This window comes from Protomyctophum bolini (genome assembly GCF_963924005.1).
Source record: "Protomyctophum bolini genome assembly, chromosome: 17".
NCBI lineage: Eukaryota > Metazoa > Chordata > Actinopteri > Myctophiformes > Myctophidae > Protomyctophum > Protomyctophum bolini.
In genome coordinates, this window is record NC_137878.1 from 10,318,217 (window position 1) to 10,337,717 (window position 19,501).

The following is a 19,501-nucleotide window of genomic DNA, read 5'->3' on the forward strand; positions in this document are numbered from 1 at the left end:
ACAACCTACCTCAGACCCTAACCTAACCATAACCGCAAGCACGGGAGCAGCGTATGTCTGACATGCGGTCGGACTAATGCTCCGTCGGAATTACATGTTACATTTTAAAATATATAGTTAAAAGTAAATCCATAAAATCTCCAGAAAGACACGGTCCAAACCAACAGTCGTTATACATTATCGGTAATATTATTAGGTATTAGGTCATAAATAGCAGATTATTTGAATTTGTCAAAATCACCCAATGTTGCAAACATTGTGGTGATCATATGAGACATGCAATTATCAAAATCAATACTGTAACAAGCAAACCTGATGTTTTATATATTTGTAAATATATGTTTTAAGCGTTCTATAAATGTACAGTAGCTAAGACAAAATCGTTGATGCGTTGTCTCCTATGATCACACTACGTAGTTTACCATACCATGTTAAATAACACTGAGGCTATGAAAAAAGCTTCCATTAATATTTGAGCAATCATTTAGATTTATGTTGCCTATCAAATTCTCCTCCACCACAAATAATTCTGCCTGTTAAATTCAATGACAAGTCTCGTCGACCTCTGGAACCTGAGCAAGACAGATATTCAAGAAATTCAATAACCAGATCATGGCTTAAATTGCATATTTACCTTTCAAACTGGTTTTATTTTGGGCCCATCTCGTCCCTTTGTCCGTCAAATAAACCTACAACTGATGTGAATTCACGACGTTAGTTTGACAAACTTCTCATGTACAACTGTTTCTTCATAATGACTGGGCAGAGGCAGAGCAAGAAACCGCTGGCCATACTCTGGAGGTGTGGTCAACGGAATCTGGAATCCAGCCAGAAAATATCCTTAACAGCTAAAAAGATATTATGAAATAGATTTTTTTTTGCTGAAGTCATTCAGCCATATCGTCCCCCATGTCACAATGAATTGACATCAGAAATGACAGTGAATCATGGCCTTTAAATGAGTGTCACTAAAGACACATTAAAGGACCAGGTATCACCCTGTTGAGTGACAAGAAACTTTGTCAACAGCAGCCTGCTATCAGCTGCCTGCAGACTGCAGTGGGTATCTAAGGTTTAAATCTATGTCCTTTGTCCACCCTTGATTGGTGAGGTAAAAGCAAAGCCACTACCTTAGCATGTGTTTGTTCAAGAGCTCTGGGACCATTGGTGCTGGGAATGGGAATGAGATATGGAGTCCAAATATTACAATAGATAGAACATACCTGTACATATTGCAAATGTTTTTTTGATAATTTGAGTCACTGCCACTGCCCAGTTGTACAACATTTGCGGGAATGGTTTAATTGTTAATCAAGTATTAACTTCCTATCACATAATCAGGTGTATCACTATGGAATGCAGGATGTGGTTAATAGCCATCGGCTGGTCATTACTTGAAATTAGGAGTGGTCTCGTTTTTTTTCCAACTCTGATTCAGTATCACCACTCCCATTCTATCACTGGACCCATATGGGCTCAATCCTTTTTTCCCCAAACTGATTTGGTGTGGCACATTGTGATTCATTTTGACTTTGGGTTAATTTTATTTTTTTGTCAAATACATTTCAAATAAACTCCTCCTTGCATTCAGTTATCTTATGTACCTGTTAGATTTGTACCTGATAAGATAGATCGCTTTTCTCACATTTCAGTAATTGGATGGCATAGATTTGTTTCTCAAAATAATAGCAGAACATGTACAGTATAATGTGTATAAGTTCTTAGTCCTGTGTACTGTATATAATTCTTTATAACCACTTAAATCCATATAGGCTAGCTACAGTTGACCCCAGGGCTCTATACTAGGTCCCCTCATGTTTAAATATAATTCAATCTTCATACAATCTCACAATGCATCACAATGTTTGCCCGATGTGTTCAACAAATTCTTATGCTTTTGTGTGTTTTCATATGAAGATGTCACTTTCTGTTCATGTGCATGTCACTCTAACCAGAAGGCCACTGTCTGGTACTCCCCATCTCTCTCCCCATTTCCTGTCAACCTACTATCCTATCAATAAAGGCACAAAAAGTCCCCAAAATCATAAACACAGATACTGAGCTGTTAATAAATTCAGACATTATCCGTATGGAAAAGTGCTTGGATATGCACCATGGGACATTTCAGAGTAATGTTTGTCATTTTAATAATTATAAAAATAATAATAAACTGTATACATAAACGCACACACGCACACACACGCACACCCAAACACACACACACACACACACACACACACACACACACACACACACACACACACACACACACACACACACACACACACACACACAATGACACACACATACTGCCGTTCCTGCCCCACGAATAACCCTCTGGTGTAATATGTACATAACGTTTAGGGTGAATGTTCTAATACCTTGTTAATTTTATAAGGCACCAACCTCACCAAGTCAACCTCCTTGTGTGTGCAAATATGCTTCGTGGAAAGAATTCAGATAACCTTTATTTTATTGTGCATTTCATACAGAGAATGTTGCTCAAAGTGCTTTGCAGTATTGATTTTGAAATATCTAATTTTCATAACTTTTCCTTTTAGGACTAATGGTCGTGACTTTATGCCTACTCATATTTAGCTCTGTTGAGAAATACATTATTGTTGATGAAAAGATTCTATCTACCATTCTCACTTGAGAATAGTAATAGAGAATGATAAGGATTGATTAAAATGTAATATTTGTAGATATTTATTAGAAAATAAACAGTGCACACCAATTATATCAAAAGCACACACAAAAGACTTTACACACATTTTTATCTCAGCATCAGTGAAACAGGAAATTACTGAACAACAGTCTTGAAATTGTATGAATAAAAAAAAGACTTGATGTTGACTTTGTAAACAACATTTTCGTTTTCAGGTTTAAACTGTTTCAGGTCAGCAACAAAGATTCTTCCTAAAAAGACATGGGCTTCTGTGCATATACTTTCAGTCCTATTCTCTCAAGTCAACATGACCCATGACGTTATGTTAAGTCTCTCAGGAGATGGGTAGACTGTAGGCCGGGGCAGAACTCGCTTTGGCTTCTTCTGCCTTGCTGTCGGCCAACTTCATCTTCTCTAGTTCAACCTCATTATCTCTATTAGCTGTCTTGGGCAAAATGGGCATGACAAATGAGTTCTGTGGCACGCGGTGGTGTCTTCTCGCGCCGAAAGACTCCATGCACCTCTTCCCGAACAGGTAGAAGACCTCACACAGGGTAAGCAGGATGCACACGAAGCTTGTCGACACCATGAAGACAGTGAAGATCTTCTTCTCTGTGGGCCTGCAGAGCACATGGAGGTCAGAGAACACGGTGAGATAGTATGACACAGATGTTTATCAGGAAATAAACCATATCAAATTTGTTATCCAGTAGGACTGAAACTTAAACTTGAGTAGTAATATGATAGTAAATCCAGGGTTGAATTCATTAGGAATGTTAGGCCTTTATTTACGCTTACCTGGCAATATAGCAGTCCACAACATTTGGACAGGGATCTTCGCTGCATTTCACCATCGGTGGGATGAACATGGCCTCGTAAATGTAGAACAACAGGAAGGTGAACAAGGCCTCCACAATGATCTTAAACAGCAGACTGAGGAAGTAGGTCCACCACAGACCCCCACGCTTCTTCCCCGTGTTGCCATAGAGCGGGGTGCAGTTTTCACCGTACTTCAGCCTGTGTTTCCGTTCGCGCTCCTCGCGGTACGCCACGTGCAGCACGACAAGGAGAGAGGGGCAGGTGACGAAGATGAGCTGGAGAGCCCAAAGCCGGGTGTAAGAGATGGGGTAGAAATGGTCGTAGCACACGTTGTGACAGCCGGGCTGCCGGGTGTTGCAGTCAAAGTCTTTCTGCTCATCACCCCAGACCTTCTCTGCGGCCACCAAGAAAACCATGAGCCTGAATATTAACACCACGGAGAGCCAGATGCGTCCGAACGCGGTGGAGTATTTGTTCACTCCGCTCAGGAGACCCTGGAGGAATGCCCAATTCATGTTGCCGTCTCAGAGTCTACGGGACGACAAGGGGCCCGAGAACTCCACTGCACGTCTGAATGTCCTGAGGTGTGCTACAGTAAGTACGAAGACAGACAGGGTGCTCACACACTCATGCCCCTCAGTGCCTGGTGGTTTAATATGGTACTTATTAGGTTCTCCTGCCTTTCTTGACACAAGCACAGGGGAGGGAGACATACTGTACCAAAGATAAGTAAACTTAAAGGGAGTGGTGTGGCAGAGAGAGAGAGAGAGAGAGAGAGAGAGAGAGAGAGAGAAAGAGAGAGAGACTATACCTGCCAACTGTACCAAGTCATAAGAGACACATAATTCCCACTGATAACAAATACAAACACTCACAAAATATTTCGAGAACATGACAAAAACTATTTCAAAAACATGACTAATAACAAAAAACTTCCATATATAAGGGTGATGTGGCCACAGCAAACACAGCTGCAAGATCTGGGAGCTATTTGTGACACAAAAAGGACGTCCAATGGAATACAACCAAAGTCAAGACTGTCAATCATCTGTCTATTCCACTGTCTGCTCCACTTGGAAATATTGTACATACAAACCTTTAATAAAGTACACAAATTGTTGCTAGTTATTAACCTTTAATAAAGTACACAAATTGTTGCTAGTTATTTTGAGTTATATTCACAGCTCTCTCTCTGTGTGTGTGTGTGTGTGTGTGTGTGTGTGTGTGTGTGTGTGTGTGTGTGTGTGTGTGTGTGTGTGTGTGTGTGTGTGTGTGTGTGTGTGTGTGTGTGTGCGCGCGCGTGCGTGTAATGTTTTTTGTAATGTTTACTACCGGATGGTCTGATTGCAATGTTACACTGACTAGGTGTGGTTACCTGGCTGGCTGTGATTGGTTGGCCGCAGTGTACCATGGCAGCAACCTGTACTCCGTGTTGGAGTAGAGGTTGGAGTTTGGGTTAGGGAGGATGTTGGTGAGGCTGGCACTTGACCCAGCGCTGGTCCCATCCCGTCTCCTGAGAGAGAAAGAGAGACTATTTCACATACACAGCTGGGGCATAAAACCAATTCAGGGAGCTGTCTGTGTGTGCGTGCGTATGTGCAGGTACCTGCAGTCCACACCTGCGTCTGCACACACACGCACACGCACACACACACACACACACACACACACACACACACACACACGTCACACACACACACAGGCGACTGAATTTCCCTGCGGGATCAATATCGGTCTATCCACACACACACACACACACACACACACACACACACACACACATCCTGTCATTACTCATTACATTATAATACATTAGCATAAGCTATAGAGGTTACTGCAGTGACATGACAAAACTTGAAAGGGAGTATAAAACACTTTCAGGAGGATTAAATGATTTAGATTTAGATAAAGAGGCTTTATTGGCATGATGTGTGATGTGTTTACATTGGCAAGTGCAAACGCGAAACAAAATAAACGTAAATCAAGGAAAGTAAATGGAAATTACGTCAATAAACGGGAATAAAGAGATGTGTATAAACACTGAACAGAGCTGTGTCGGTGTCACATTGCATGTTACCCTCCAAAGGCTCCCATTCACAAAACCTTCCTCACTGTGTCAGTCAGGTCAGGGGTCTTTCTCTTCAGTTCACTCACCACTCACCACCACCATCCATCACTGCCTGGCTCATCATCTGGACCACACTGGACAAAGTGAAAGTGACCCTGCGGAGTTCAGTTCACCCGCTGCCTCTGCTAGTTGGGAAACAGCACACGGAGGTGCTGCTCTACACTCTGCTCAGTCTACTAGGTGGGTGGGCCAGCCATCGACTGGGTCTGGGACGTTTACATCCACCGTCCGCGGGACCAGCACTTTTTTTTTAGGGCGGCGAACCAATCGCATCGCCTGCTGCACTCCCCATCCTGCCCGGGCTGCAGCCTGCCTGGAGCCTGCAGCCTGTCCCTCCATAGTATACACACACACACACAGACAGGGGGGCGCTGCTGCTGCGGGACAGCGCCACCACCAGCTAGTTAAGTTAGCCAGCCAGCTAATTAGCACCCGGACCGCGGATTCTTCCTCTACCTCCACCAAACCACAACTACCAGCCTCGTGACAATGTCGATCAAGTGACCAGATACGACGTTTACAGCTCAAGGACAAGCGGGTCTGGTGGTGTCGGGCGGATTATTGCAGCGATCCAGGAAATAAGTGTAACTATCAGTTAGCTTTAGCCACGTAGCCTAGCCCAGATAAGTGCAGCTTGTTGAGGAAAGCTAAACGAGCCGCGTTTAAACCGCAACGCACTGCAGCGCGTCTACTCGCGTACCCATCTCGCCCTCAGCAGTCAGTGGTGCCAGCTGAGCGGAGCACCGCCGAGCCATGCGACAGTGGTGTCTCACTGCGACCCCACGCACTGAACCACTCCCCACGGGGCGCCTGTCAGTGTCACCCCCTCTACCATCAGGTAACAACGGCGGGGGGATCGGGAACATTTTGTTTCGAGCCAACTTTCAGCTGGTTGTTGATGTTTAGAGTAGCCGCATGGTTTCTTTCTGCAGATAATAGGTAATAACGTGTTAATGTAGGCTGACCACCAGGGCCTGTGTGCCTTTATGGATCAGTGACCATCATGCGTTAGTTATAGCCCTGGATAAATGGAGCAAGCAAGGATAAATGGAGCAAGTCTCTACTGTCTGTGCCAAGCGGTAGAATTTGTGCCAAAGTTTTTGAATGACCCAGAGGTACTTCAGAGGAGAATGCAGTCAGTTTTATTTTTTTCCTGTACCTGATAATGGCTAAGTTCAATTTTGTAAATGGCTTCTTGTAACATTGCTTTTAGTTGCGGTTTTTTATGCGAATGAACAATGAGTGACCTTTATATTAACAGCAACTGCTGTACTCGATAAAGTTTGTTTCCGAAATCTGGCAGCATTTGATGTACCACCTCCTGTTCCTCCATATGTGACCGACCGTCCAGAATCAGATGCCAGGATGGAGTGCTGCGAGGTGGAGCCCCGCTACACCATAGAACAGATAGACCTCCTCCAGCGCCTGCGTCTGTCGGGCATGACCAAACCCCAGATCATCCACGCCTTGGAGTCCCTGGAGAGGCTCGACCCGGACAACCGCCCGTCATACTGTGAACCCCACGCCGCCGCCACCGCCGCCCCGTCCAACGACGCCTCGACCCCCCCGGCCGCCCCGGCGCCGGCCCCCGGTGCCCCCTCGTCTTCCTCGTCCTCCTCTTCCTCGCTCTCCCTGGCCTCCGCCACCACACAGACCTCCGGCCTGGACGGCCCCGCGCTGTCTCCTAGCAACAGCTACGAGGCCTCGCCCCCGCCCCTCTACCCGCCCGGCGTGGCGGTTCAGAGGTCATTCAGCTACGACATGATGGGCGAGGAGGAGTGGGACCTCGAGGAGAAGGTGGAGGAATACATGAGGTGAGAGCGGCACACGTGTGGAACACATGTGGGATTTATTTGAAGCTCAGAGAGAAGTAAATTCAAACGGGGCTACATGAGGACAGGTTGAAAATGGAGAATAGTGAAGAGGACGGGAGACTATTATAACATCAGATAATGACAAGTGAATGGTCCCCAGAGAACAGAATATTTAGTAGCACTAATTCGGGTCAGGTGTGCAGGGATACCCGAAACAAGATCACTGACTGATGGTGGCCATCACTGAATACTGTTTGACAGAACAATGGATGTTGCTTTAACCGTGGTGTGACGCCGTGGCCTTAACACTCTGCATGGTTGTTGTTGTTTTTCTTTTCTTTTGTTGTTGTCACAGGAGAGACAGCAACCTTGTGAAAGAAGAGATCAAAACGTTCCTCAACAACCGCAGGATCTCTCAGGCCATCGTTGGCCAAGTAACAGGTACTCTCTTTATTGCCTCTGCTGTAGTAAAACAGTTTTCAAATTATTATTACAACCCACTTGGCTTGGTTCAAGGATACAGGTACAATGGCTGAGGGTTGATGAGTACAACTAATTAAAATAAAGTCATGAAAGTAAGTGTTGCAATAAATAGCTTGTCTTTGTCTCTACAATGGACCCTTTTCACATGCAGATACAGCATATACTTCTGCTTTGACTTAGTAACGTATACATTATTCGTCCCCATTCAAGGCTATAATGGCCAACTGTCTTGTCGCCTCCCATTCTGTCTTAAATCACTTCTATTGTGTTTCCGTAGAGGATAACGCTATACAGATGTTGTCATTTAACATATGTTTTCGTTTCTATTGTCAGACGACTGCCCAACTCTTAAAAAAAATGATTTGATTGAGGGTAACAAAATACTTACTGGCTAGCCGAGGTTAATGGTAATTCCTGTGGGCTGTTGGCATTATCGATCAAATCCCTTATTATGGTTGTGCAGCCGTCTGGCAACAGGCGTCAGTCAGTGCCAACAACATCTGCAGCGTGTTTCACGCTATATATCGAAACACAAATAAGTGATCACAGACAGAATACATGGTGACAGAAAGTTGGCTCCTTTACGCTGGGGCGGGAAAATGTATTGCACTTCTAAGTCAAATGGGACGTACATCAGTGGCATATGTCAAAACGGTCCATTCCCCCCCTGTCTCGCGTCCCAGGCATCAGTCAGAGTTACATATCCCAGTGGCTGCTACAGCAGGGCCTCGAGATGAGCGACTCTAAACGCAGGGCTTTCTACCGCTGGTACCTGCTGGAGAGGAACAACCCAGGTGAGCAGCATGGCAGAGCTACATAGAGTTGGGTCGTATGGATGGAGGAATGGGTTTAGGCGACATTAAAATACCTATTTGGGCATTTAACAGTGTAAGTAGATAGAGTGCAATAAAATAAAATAAAACTATTTAGTGCCTCAAAGAAACTAGAACACCAGGTACACAAGTGTTATAACAGTGTTATACAGTAGTAGGAACTGAAAGGGTTTTCACATACGAAAACTCTAGTACAGATTGTATGTTTGTAGGTAGTAAGGCTGCAAGAAAGCTGCAGGTGCATTTTTTGCTTGGTATTGACACCTGCATGTCAAGCCTCTCCTCTGCCCGTCCCCTCTATCCTTTGCCTGTCAACGTGTTTTGCATGGTAAACCCAACCCCCACCCTCCCCGCCACCCCTGCCACCCTGGTCTTTGAGAGCCATAAGTTCAAGGAAGGACAAGGGACAAGATCTATAAAAAAAATACAAAATAAAGAATCGGAGGAAAGGATAGAAGTAATCCTGACACGTGAGATGGTAATCAATAATGTTAAGTCATCTGGTTGGAGATGAAACTTTAGTGGGTGAATGTGGTTTGTCTGAACAGGGTAGAGTAACAGCTTGGATTGGCGTCGACCTCTCGGTGTCCTAGGAGGATGCAGGGATGTGGCATTTGCACAATTTCTGCATTAGCCAGTATTAACTTGCAAGTCGCAACTAACCATATTTCTGCTGATATGACGAAAGTTACATGTTTTAAACATTCACGTCAAATCAAGTCACGTCCGAGAAAAGATGTTGACATTATATAATGTCTAATAATCAAGCTCAATTTATACTTCTCTGTATGATGGTGTCGCATGGCAAAAATAGCTGATCGACAAGCTCACAACTAGCCTAGTGTGGCCAGACTATATCACTGCCGAAGGCTTTTTTTTCTTTGCACCAGCAGATTCGTGTCTGGCCACGCGGGGCTAGCCCGCAACGTGTCTCAGGCAGCGCGCCAAATTGTAAGCTTGTAGATCAGCTATTTTCACCACACATTTTGCATAGTCAAAATAGGGACACCAGGTTTAAAGTGGTTACAAATGCTGCCTCCTACCACATCCCTCCATTTTCCATTTCCAAACCAATCCCGGCTTTGCTATAGCTATACTGTAGTGTTCTCAGACCTGAACCGGTGCTGGTTTTCATTCCTACACGGCTAACAAACAGGCTATTAACCCATTCTGACCTGAGATCAGATTCATACGAGGTTTCCACTGGACACACACTGGTTCTGATTAACCCATTCTGACCTGAGATCAGATTCTAAAAAAATGTCAGTCGTTCTTCGATTTTTCAAAAATAGCAGACCTACAAGCTCATAGCGCGCCACTCGGTGGCGCGCTATGAGCTTGTAGATCTGCTATTTTTCAATAGATAAAGCATAACATGATGCTAACACCAAAATGGGTGCCCGTTCAGAATGGGTTAACAATTATGATACTAACAATAACACATCCTCTGTGCAATGTTTCCAATAAGGTGGGCACATTATTTCACCAATTACGGTATCTGTACTGTTATCAGTCAAATTGAGTCTTGTGGCATATCTTGGACCGAACGACTGGATTGCATTTTTAAGCAAACACAGGTTTGAATCTGAACTGATTGTGAATAGAATTTGACAGGCATAGTTTGTGTAGGGCCAAAAATGGCACCATTGAAATCAGCAGCCAGTCACATTTTGTCTATAAATCAATCAATCTATGGCTATGGCCTGACCAGTGGTTCTGTCCTAACTGAAGGGCTGAGATGGAGTGAAAGCCAGCACGCCCTAGGTTCCATGCCCAGGGCCAGGGGAGGGGACAGAGACAGAGACGGGACGGGCGCTGGGTCAAGTGCCAGCCTCACCAACATCCTCCCCAACCCAAACACCAACCTGAACCCCAACACCAACCTGAACCCCAACCCATCCTGGGGCAGGCAGCGAGAGCTGCTGATGCACCTGCTGCCATGGTACACTGCGGCCGCTGCAGCCGCCCAGTCACAGCCAGGTAACCACGCCTAGCCCCCTCTTGACGATGGGGACAGGGACGGGGGTCTCAGCAGCCAGCCTCGGAATACAGTTTCTAATATGTAGTCAAGTCACTTAGTCACTCCTTTGTATGTCATGGATGTATCTCCAATAGTTTTAGGTGGCTTCCCCTCAGCATGAGATCTGAAACAAAAAGGAAGCCATTCTATACTATTGAGTCAGACAGACAGTGTCAGTTCCCCTGACATTTGTTAAAATCACTCAAATTTGGTCATTGTTTTGTTTGTGCACAACAACTTTAGACGAATAAACTCTCTCTCTACCTCTTAACAGGTGCCACTCTGTCGATGCGATCGCTGGTAAAGGAGGAGCCTGACTGGAGGTCAGGGATCATGGCGGGGGAAAGGGCTGGGATAGTGGGCGGGCCTCTGCGGCTGCGCAGAGGTAGCAGGTTCACCTGGAGGAAGGAGTGCCAGTCAATCATGGAGAGGTGAGACAACTTTATTGGCACTAAAACAATTACAATGACAAAGGTTGTGATATTTGATGATCAGAAACATTTACCTTTCTGTGTGGAGTTTGCATGTTTCTCCCCGTGTCCCCTATAGGGTAGGTACCCTCACAAAAAACATGCAGTAATCCTGGTCTCTAAACTACCTCCCCCTGGCCAGCCGGGGCGCATGATTTTCTAGTTGGAAAAACATTTTTTTTGCCCCTTCACATTTGCACCACATTGCTTTCTGCTTCTTCTTTTCTTTTTTGAATGTGGCCAAGTGCTTCTTTGACCATCTCCAGAGGTGCTTTGGATGATGGAGAGAACTTCAACGTGGCCTGGGGCATTTGCTCCTAGATTTAAAGTAGGCTATCACTCTGCACGTTCACAGAGGATGACAGGTCCTCCTTAAAGGTCGGCCGTCCCAGTTTCAAATAGCTTATTGCACCTCTAATGATAACATTTTCGTCCCGAACACTGCGATTATACCCATGGCACAGAGGATGTCGGGAGAGAAGAAAAGGCATTTTTTCCCCCCCTCCACAGCACCTAACCATTCATGTGTCATTGATTTCTGTATTATGTGGTTGCTGTAAGTATAGGGTGCAGTCGGGGCACTCTCAGTAATAGGACCACACTGGCACGCAGACCACACTCACCCAGCGCTGCTCCCAGATTACACAATTCTACTGCAGTGCTGATCTTTATGAGCTAGTTAAGACTGAAGGACGAACGCGGAGGTTAAGATGAGGGGAGAGCTTGAGGGAGAAAGAGAGAGAGAGAGCGTGTGTGTGTGTGTGTGTGTGTGTGTGTGTGTGTGTGTGTGTGTGTGTGTGTGTGTGTGTGTGTGTGCGGCCATGCGTGTAGGGCAGAATGGGCGGGATAGGGCAAGTGGGAAACCGTGGAGGGCAAAGCTGAGGAATAAGGGGTTAGGAGAAATTGATCCATGCGCATTTTGTAAAGTGAGTATAATTATTCATTTTCAGCCATGGCAGAGATAAAAAAAAACCCATGGAGTCCAAACTGCGAGAGCAGGATGAAACCCAGGAGGGGCAGGAGTCAGTAATCCTCTCATGGCCATTTCTTTCCTCCCTATTAGCTGGATACTGTAACTGTACTATAAAGAGTGGGCCTATATAGGAAGAGATGTCCATGTGCACTCTGTGCACTGACAAAAGTACAGAATGTTATCCACGTAATGTGCTCATGAATATGCCCCCTCGCTGTCGTGCAGATTGGATTATGGATTATGAACACAGCCCTCTCATGTCACTGCTCTTTCATAGGATACATGCTGTGTCCTACCTCTACCACTGACAACGGTACAAGGACTCTTAAATTGATGAGGTGTAACATTTCGGGGACTGATGTCCGCCTGCGTTCAGTCTGAAGCTGCCTTGCAGTAAATCGGAGAGCCGTCGGTCGATGGGAGATTGACGTATTACGACAATATTTTAGACTACACATTGTAGACTAGATATTGTGGGGATGAGCATCGATGCTATTGAGCAAATAGAACAGCTAGAACAGTCAAGTATAAATTCAGACGATTATAGCAATTTTAATTTACTGGACCTGTCGGCCGTCGGCCACCAGCCTACTTGGGAACGATGCAAGTTGGGAACATTGTATGCAATACCAGTTGTCATAGTCTACCTGTTGTCATAGCACCCGTTTCAATCGTCTGTGTCCCTTTTGTGCCCATATATGGAGATCTCTATCTGTATGTCTGCCTGTCGACTTGTGTCCGACTTGACACAGGACACTGCACCGCCCTATTCAGAGAGGAAACATTTGACATAGACTAAAAAAATCACACCTGTGTGAAGTGAGGGCCACTCTTATCATCGTACATCATCATGACGTAACATGTCAATTTGCTCAGACACATAATGATGTAAATTATCCATTCATTTAGTGTTTGTGTTAGGACAAAAAAATCAACACTATAGCTGAATATAGGACGGGCTAGCGCCCCTCAAAAAGAATACACCAAGTGAAGTACAGTGCAACTCGGGTCTGTCAATTATCAAAGTGTTCTGAGGCACCCCTGGACTTGCGTTACAGAAACACTTTGAGAAACCCTTATCTAGTCTCATATCAAGGAGAACTTTAGTTCAATTCTGTCTGCAGACCACTTTGCATACCGTTTCCCCGGCTCCCCTTGTCTGTATGCAGCTGCCTCGCTATTTACACTTTCCCTGTGTAAAGAAAGCAAGATTGCCAAAAGACATTAAAAATAAACACGACTCATGATGACATAGTAGCGTTCATCATGCTGGATGTCTGTGTTTTCCAGTTTCTTCATGGAGAACCAGTATCCAGATGAAGCAAAGAGAGAGGAGATTGCCAACGCCTGCAATTCAGTCATCCAGAAACCAGGTACCATTCTGTTCACCGTACTGTTACTCGCTACTTACTCTTGTTTTCACTGTTCTACAAAACATTTGTTGATTTTATGTACCGGTAATACAATTAACTTAATGTCTAGCAAAAAGTATGAATGCAAGGCACCTCAAATCGTTTCGGTTCGTATTGTTTGCTTTTATAAATTGAAGGTGTAAATTCTCTGCAAATTGGTAAGAAAATGTTTGAATGGAAGACAATGGAATGCATAGCCAATTTCCTTGGGGGGCACCTTGGGAATGCCTCTTGCTTCTTAGATTTTACATGCGCACTGGTGGATATGTATTGTTTTTTCATACCTTAATCTAGCTAGGATAGGTGATGGAATGGTAAAATAAGGGCCTCATAATTGTGTGCTTCCAGGATGCAAGCTGTCAGAGTTTGAGCGCGTGACAGCGTTGAAGGTGTACAACTGGTTTGCCAACCGTCGGAAGGAGATGAAACGAAGGGCCAACATAGGTGAGTTATAACCACTTAAGCCATTTTAGGCAGGAACCCCTTTTGGTGTTAGCATTACGTTACGCTTTAGCTATTGAAAAATAGCAGACCTACAAGCTCGTAGCGCGCTACGAAGAACGACTGACATAGAAACATAGCTTTTTCAGAAAACTGTCAGGATTCAGAAGACATTTTTAGAATATGATCTCAGGTCAGAATGTGTTAAGCCCTGTAACCTACGCTTCAGCGTATGACAAATAGCAAAAGTAGCTGATCTACAAGCTCACAAAGGGTTGCGTCACAACACGATGGCCACCCTTAATGCCAAGCCTTCAGCAAGGAGCCCAGCATGATCACACATTGGAACTGTGCAACCTGTTGAACTGAGATATTCACATCACAGCTCATCTGTGCCCATTTGTCTCTGTATCCCACACCACCCCCTCCCCTTTGTAACGCTGCCCAGAGGCTGCCATTTTGGAAAGCCACGGGATTGAGGTGCCAAGTCCAAGCTGCCACTCAAACGGGGAGGAGGCAGAGACACAGGAGTTTGTCGAGAATCACCGCTTCTCTGAGCAAGTGAGTAATAAACTCTGAGGAGCCACTCGACTAAAAAACGGTACTGTCATTATAACTACCTTTTAATTAATCTTCATTTGTGGAGAATGTTTGATGTTACAGGGATTTCTAACAGTTATTAGCAGTGAAATAACAAAGTAATCTATCAGCAGTACATTTAAATGAATTATAATTTATTTTAGTACTTGAATAATCGCTGTTGCTATTTAGGAAGGAACACGTTATTCCAACCAGTTATTCCTTTCCCCTCCATCAGGCGCCCTGGCTGAGTGGAGGAGGCAGTATAGAGACCAGGATTACTGCATGTTTTTTGTGAGGGTATACCCACATGGGGAGAACATACAAACTCTAAACAGAAGTTTGCGTGCCTAGCCACCGTTTCGCTAACCCCATCTAGGGAATGGGAATCGAACCCGGAACCTTCTTGCGGTGAGGCACCGTGCATAATCGCTGTTGTTATGACAGGCGGACCAGTGTGAAGAGCAGCTATGCTTTGCTCTATAAGCGAACAATATGTTACTCAACCACAAGTTTTTTTTCCTTCTGGCATTTAAATTAAATTACAATGTAGGGAAAAAACGATCTGACACATGTGTATTTACATTACAGATGGATTGCACACTACAGTTAAGAGCAACAAACAAGGGAGTGAATATAGATTTTACCAGACATGGCAACCCTTCATTGACTATTTCAATAGGTGCACGCTAACCCCTCCTACACAATAGATAACATAATCGAAAATTGGAAAGAAAAGGGGAAAAAAAGGAACTGAGTGTTTTTTCTTTATTTAATTTTTTCTCATTTAAAAAGAAAAATGTCTGTAATTCAGTTGATTTACAACAACGTGTTGGGAAAGTTTGAGAGCAAGAGTGTTTGTCCTGTTGTCTTTGTTTAGTTTGTCTGTTCACATTTGTCATTGTTTAACTGTTTTTAGTTTATCACATTTATATATCTTTTTTATTATGTATTTTATTTGGAACAGTTACTTGTCAGTATTTTTTTCATTTTATATCACTATATCGCCTAATAAAAACAGTATTAAAAAAAAACAGAAGAGCAACAAACAATTCCAGCGATTTCTCTTAAACAAATCTTATTTCATGGGTTCATAGGGTTATACAGTATAGCCTACTGCGCCTGCACGCACACACACATTCATCCACTATGAAAATGGGTTACTTACAGTTCTAATGTGCTTTTGCCACAGGAAGAAACATCTTCCCAAAAGAACATGGATCCACAAGACCCGTCCTTAATGGCTGCCGTGGAGCTCGCACCTCTTCCGAGCCCGAGCCCTCAGGTGCTGGAGCAGAAAGCTGATGAAACAAAAAGGGAGACTGTGGACGAGGAGTGACCAAAGCCCAGAGGAGCTTGGATAATCACGTATTTGAATCCTAAGTAGAAAAAGAAAAGAAAATAGTGTGTGTGTGGGGGGGAGGGGGGGGGAGTCTGAGTATCTCCTACTTCCCTGGTGGCCTTTGGGGACTGTGGCACTCAGCAACCAAAGGGAAGAAGGGTGCTAAATGCTCGCTGCGGTGCCCCAAGTGGTAAGGAGGCCACTGTATGTATCAACAGTAATCCTGCTTATAGTAAAGGCAATATCTATCTCTCTCTCTATATATATAGTGCATTCCAAGACAGTCTTAAGAAGCCTAAATTCCTTAGAGGGAGAGGAGTGTAAAAGGAATCACTCTCCCTCTTTAAGCTAAGCCTTTCCTCCTTTTCTTTGCAACATGCCTCCTTTTTAAACATGTTTGACGGACAGTTTGTTTGGTGGACTGTGGTGAACTTCAATGTGTAGAACCTGCAGGTCAGGTGTGTTTTGGTTGACAGGAGAGTGGGACTTGCTCTTTGGCGTGATAATGATAATGATGATGATGATGATGATAATGATGACGACATTAAGCGTGATGTTATTGGTTCGAGCTTGTTGTGATGAGGAATGCCTTCAGCCTGCCTGAGTGTCTTTGACCCCCACCTAGTGGCGAGACTATGACCTCAATCAAGTCGATTGATGAAATCAATCGGTCAATCAAACCTGTAGTCTTGATATCAAAACGAGTACAGCCCTGAGGGAGAAAAGGAATCTCAGGTAATCCAAAGACAGTGGATCAAAACAGTAAAGGATTGTTTTTGTTTTTATATTATTATTCTTTTTGTGTGACATAAGCTTTGTTTTCTTCAAATGAATGTCTTTGACTATGTTCAGCCAAAATAGGACATATTATTGTACCTTAAATAGGACATATTACTTACCTTTTTGTACTAGCTAAGCTAGCTATAACTATCATCCATATAATCAATGGATCAATTGAACAGTATTTTCTTTGTTCTTTTTGTTTTTGTAATCTACTGTACTTCTATCCATTTGAACCTTCCACCCAGCCAGTGAAACTAGACTAGTTATGTACAGTAAAGTATACTGTTAGATTTTAATTTTCCTTTTTTAATGTTTTAAAACGATGCTGAAACAAATATTATTATTATTATTATCAGTAATCATAACGTACTGACCTACTCGCTAGAAGCACCTTTTCTCGCGTTTGGAATAAGCTAAGCTCATATAAGTTTGTATTATTGCAAAGCACTTCAAAAGTGGATTCCACTCTAATTAAAAGAAGGGAACAATCGAGACTTGAGTCATGCGTTTGGGCCTATACTGTAGATGTGTACACGCATCGCTGAAAATATGTATTTAGAAACTAAACTGTCAAAATGTGACGACTCTTAACAAACAAATTAGGCTTTACTATCTGTATTACGTAATATCCTGTACTTTATGACCCACAAGGACTTATGGGGGGTCATCATTCTCCGAATGGTCATTAAATGAACCAAGCTGCTTCTCAAATCGCCCACAGCGGGCGCCAACCTGTTTTACCTCCTAATGCCAAAGCTATGTCAAGGTAGAGGCGAGCACCGATGTAAACTGTGCTCACATAGGAAACAGCAGATCATCACGACAGCCACAGGTCATGTCAAGTGATTTGACACGGTCACGACACCATATATAGACGTAGATGTTCATTTTTGCTCAGTACAACACTAGCCAACCCTAGCTTACCTCAGAGTACTAATGTGTCATGAACGTGTCACGCTCGATTTATATACTTAGTTGTGTGACACCCGTGCACAACCATGAGCTAACTTGTCAAAGACCGACGGTAGCTGTTCACACCATGACTGTTTTCTCATACAGACAGTGTTATGTAGCATCCATGATGGTTTGGGGGGGTGGGGTGGGGGGTGGGGGGGAGGGAAGTTTGCCCTGTGCTGTAGTGTACTGATTTCAGACAGTACTGTTGTCTGGCTTTGGACAGGAGGAACCCTCCGCTCTTCCTCCTGAAAGCTGCACACTGTTTCTGATTTAGTACGCTTCTCTCTACTCTTATCTGCTTTTATCTGACACCAACAGAACAATAACAGTAATAAATCGTATATTGAATGGTTGTGACACGTCTGGATTTATTGGGAGTTATCTCTTAGATAAATGTGTCTTAGCTATGCCTATGAGAGACTTTGTTATTAGAGAGAGACCGGTGTGGTAGATTATTGAATCACTGTTAAAAACCTATTTTCTAAAACTATATTTTCTATCTTGTATATTCTATTATGTATAATCAGTTGTATTGACACAATCCATGCTAAACATTTTTTTTTAAATAGCGCTAAAAGTATATCTGTATCTGTAAAATTATGCTTTATACAGTATAGCAGCATTAGAGGGGCCTAAACTAAGCCGAAGAACCAGTAGAGTGATCCTCCAAAAGGCATAGGACTTAACAAAGGCCTTCACAATTAGAACAACAAAGGAACCAGCTGCACTCACAAACAACAAGTTAAACAAGTTTAAAATCTATTTAATTAATGCTGCAGCAACAATCACAAATGGGCATGTTATGGTAGTTCACGCTGAAGAAGGCCAGAAGGTCAAAACGCACGTGATTGGGTGCTTTGTATGCCATAGTGGGGCACTAGGGACATCTGATCTGGGCACCTTGATGTAAAATTGACTAGTATTTTGTGTACAAAATGTTTAAAAAAAATAAGATATTTGAAATCCTTCAACTTCTTTATGTCCCAAGATAACTGGATATGGTTTTGAAGTAGAAATATTAGACCGTAATTGTTGAATACTTAAGCATGTTCTAATCATGTATTATACTTTGCATAAAGACATTTTCCAAATGTTTTTTATTTTATTATTTATTTATTAACATTTTTGTTTGTCCAGTTAGCGGTGATATATGCATTATTCAGCACCTCAAACACCCAAAGAACTTGTAGAATGAAAATTGTTTTTGTGTGATACAGATAAAAGTCTAAAAAATGTACAAACCTATCAGTCAATTGGCATTTTACCAATTGAATATCCAAATTGGTCAGAACAACCCATACTCTTATGGCTCTACCATTCTACACTTAGAAAATATCAACTCTGATACTATAGAAAAGTTAATACTGCTATTTAGTATTTATTTACTCCACGTGTTTCTTCAATTCCAGATTCTGTCAGTGCACTGCAGTACTGTTGGAGCCGTCTGTCTACCACAAGAGGGTAATATTGTTACTCATGTGAAATTAATTAGTGCCCAACTGTCACTGAAGCCAGATTTTTGGTTCCGACACCGATCTTGATTTTGAAGTCCTAGACTACTGATTACATTTGTTTTGACCGATATTTCCCAGAAATAGGGATTCCAGGTTGAAAGTGGAAAAAGTTGAAAGTGCAGTGGTGACTGCATAATTTCCAATACCAATGTCAAATCTATAACCATAGACTATAACCACTTTCAATGTACAGTAGTCTATACTAGTAGTTTAGCTGTCCACACCAAGCACTATACCAGTAAGACACCTGAGGGCGAGAAGCGTG

The 19,501-nt window shown here is 43.3% G+C and overlaps 3 protein-coding genes across 4 annotated transcripts in view; 1 reads left to right on the plus strand and 2 right to left on the minus strand.

Annotated features, from left to right (window-relative positions):
• The window catches only part of tmem54b (transmembrane protein 54b), a gene marked incomplete at its 5' end in the record, with an annotated part of 17,849 nt that extends 11,479 nt beyond the window's left edge, over positions 1-6,370 (minus strand). Inside the window, 2 exons of the mRNA XM_080787075.1 lie at positions 4,863-5,000; positions 6,316-6,370. Coding sequence (XP_080643201.1) covers positions 4,863-5,000; positions 6,316-6,370 — 193 coding nt within the window. The remainder of the gene's footprint in view (positions 1-4,862; positions 5,001-6,315) is intronic.
• On the minus strand, positions 3,003-4,002 carry LOC308332420 (gap junction beta-4 protein-like; the record flags this gene model as incomplete). The annotated part of the gene is made up of 2 exons (XM_080788316.1): positions 3,003-3,288; positions 3,467-4,002. 2 exons carry the CDS (start codon positions 4,000-4,002, stop codon positions 3,003-3,005), a joined length of 822 nt encoding a protein of 273 aa, XP_080644442.1.
• LOC308332114 (homeobox-containing protein 1) lies at positions 5,926-18,817 on the plus strand. 2 transcript variants are annotated; one of them, XM_080787760.1, is made up of 10 exons: positions 5,931-6,453; positions 6,967-7,429; positions 7,785-7,870; positions 8,596-8,706; positions 10,477-10,725; positions 11,040-11,196; positions 13,499-13,581; positions 13,969-14,064; positions 14,510-14,622; positions 15,833-18,817. In XM_080787760.1, exons 1-10 carry the CDS (start codon positions 6,369-6,371, stop codon positions 15,977-15,979), a joined length of 1,590 nt encoding a protein of 529 aa, XP_080643886.1. In that variant the 5' UTR covers positions 5,931-6,368; the 3' UTR covers positions 15,980-18,817. The 2 variants fall into 2 exon arrangements, with proteins under 2 accessions (XP_080643887.1, XP_080643886.1); XM_080787761.1 differs by lacking the exon at positions 10,477-10,725 and having other exon boundaries at positions 5,926-6,453.
• Positions 18,818-19,501: the final 684 nt, after the last annotated feature.

Coding starts and splice junctions, on each gene's coding strand:
- LOC308332114 (XM_080787760.1), top strand. CDS start 6,369: ATGCGACAGTGGTGTCTCACTGCGACCCCACGCACTGAACCACTCCCC. Junction 8,707..10,476: donor GCTGGAGAGGAACAACCCAG/GTGAGCAGCATG, acceptor TCCTAACTGAAG/GGCTGAGATGGAGTGAAAGC. Junction 10,726..11,039: donor AGCCGCCCAGTCACAGCCAG/GTAACCACGCCT, acceptor ACCTCTTAACAG/GTGCCACTCTGTCGATGCGA.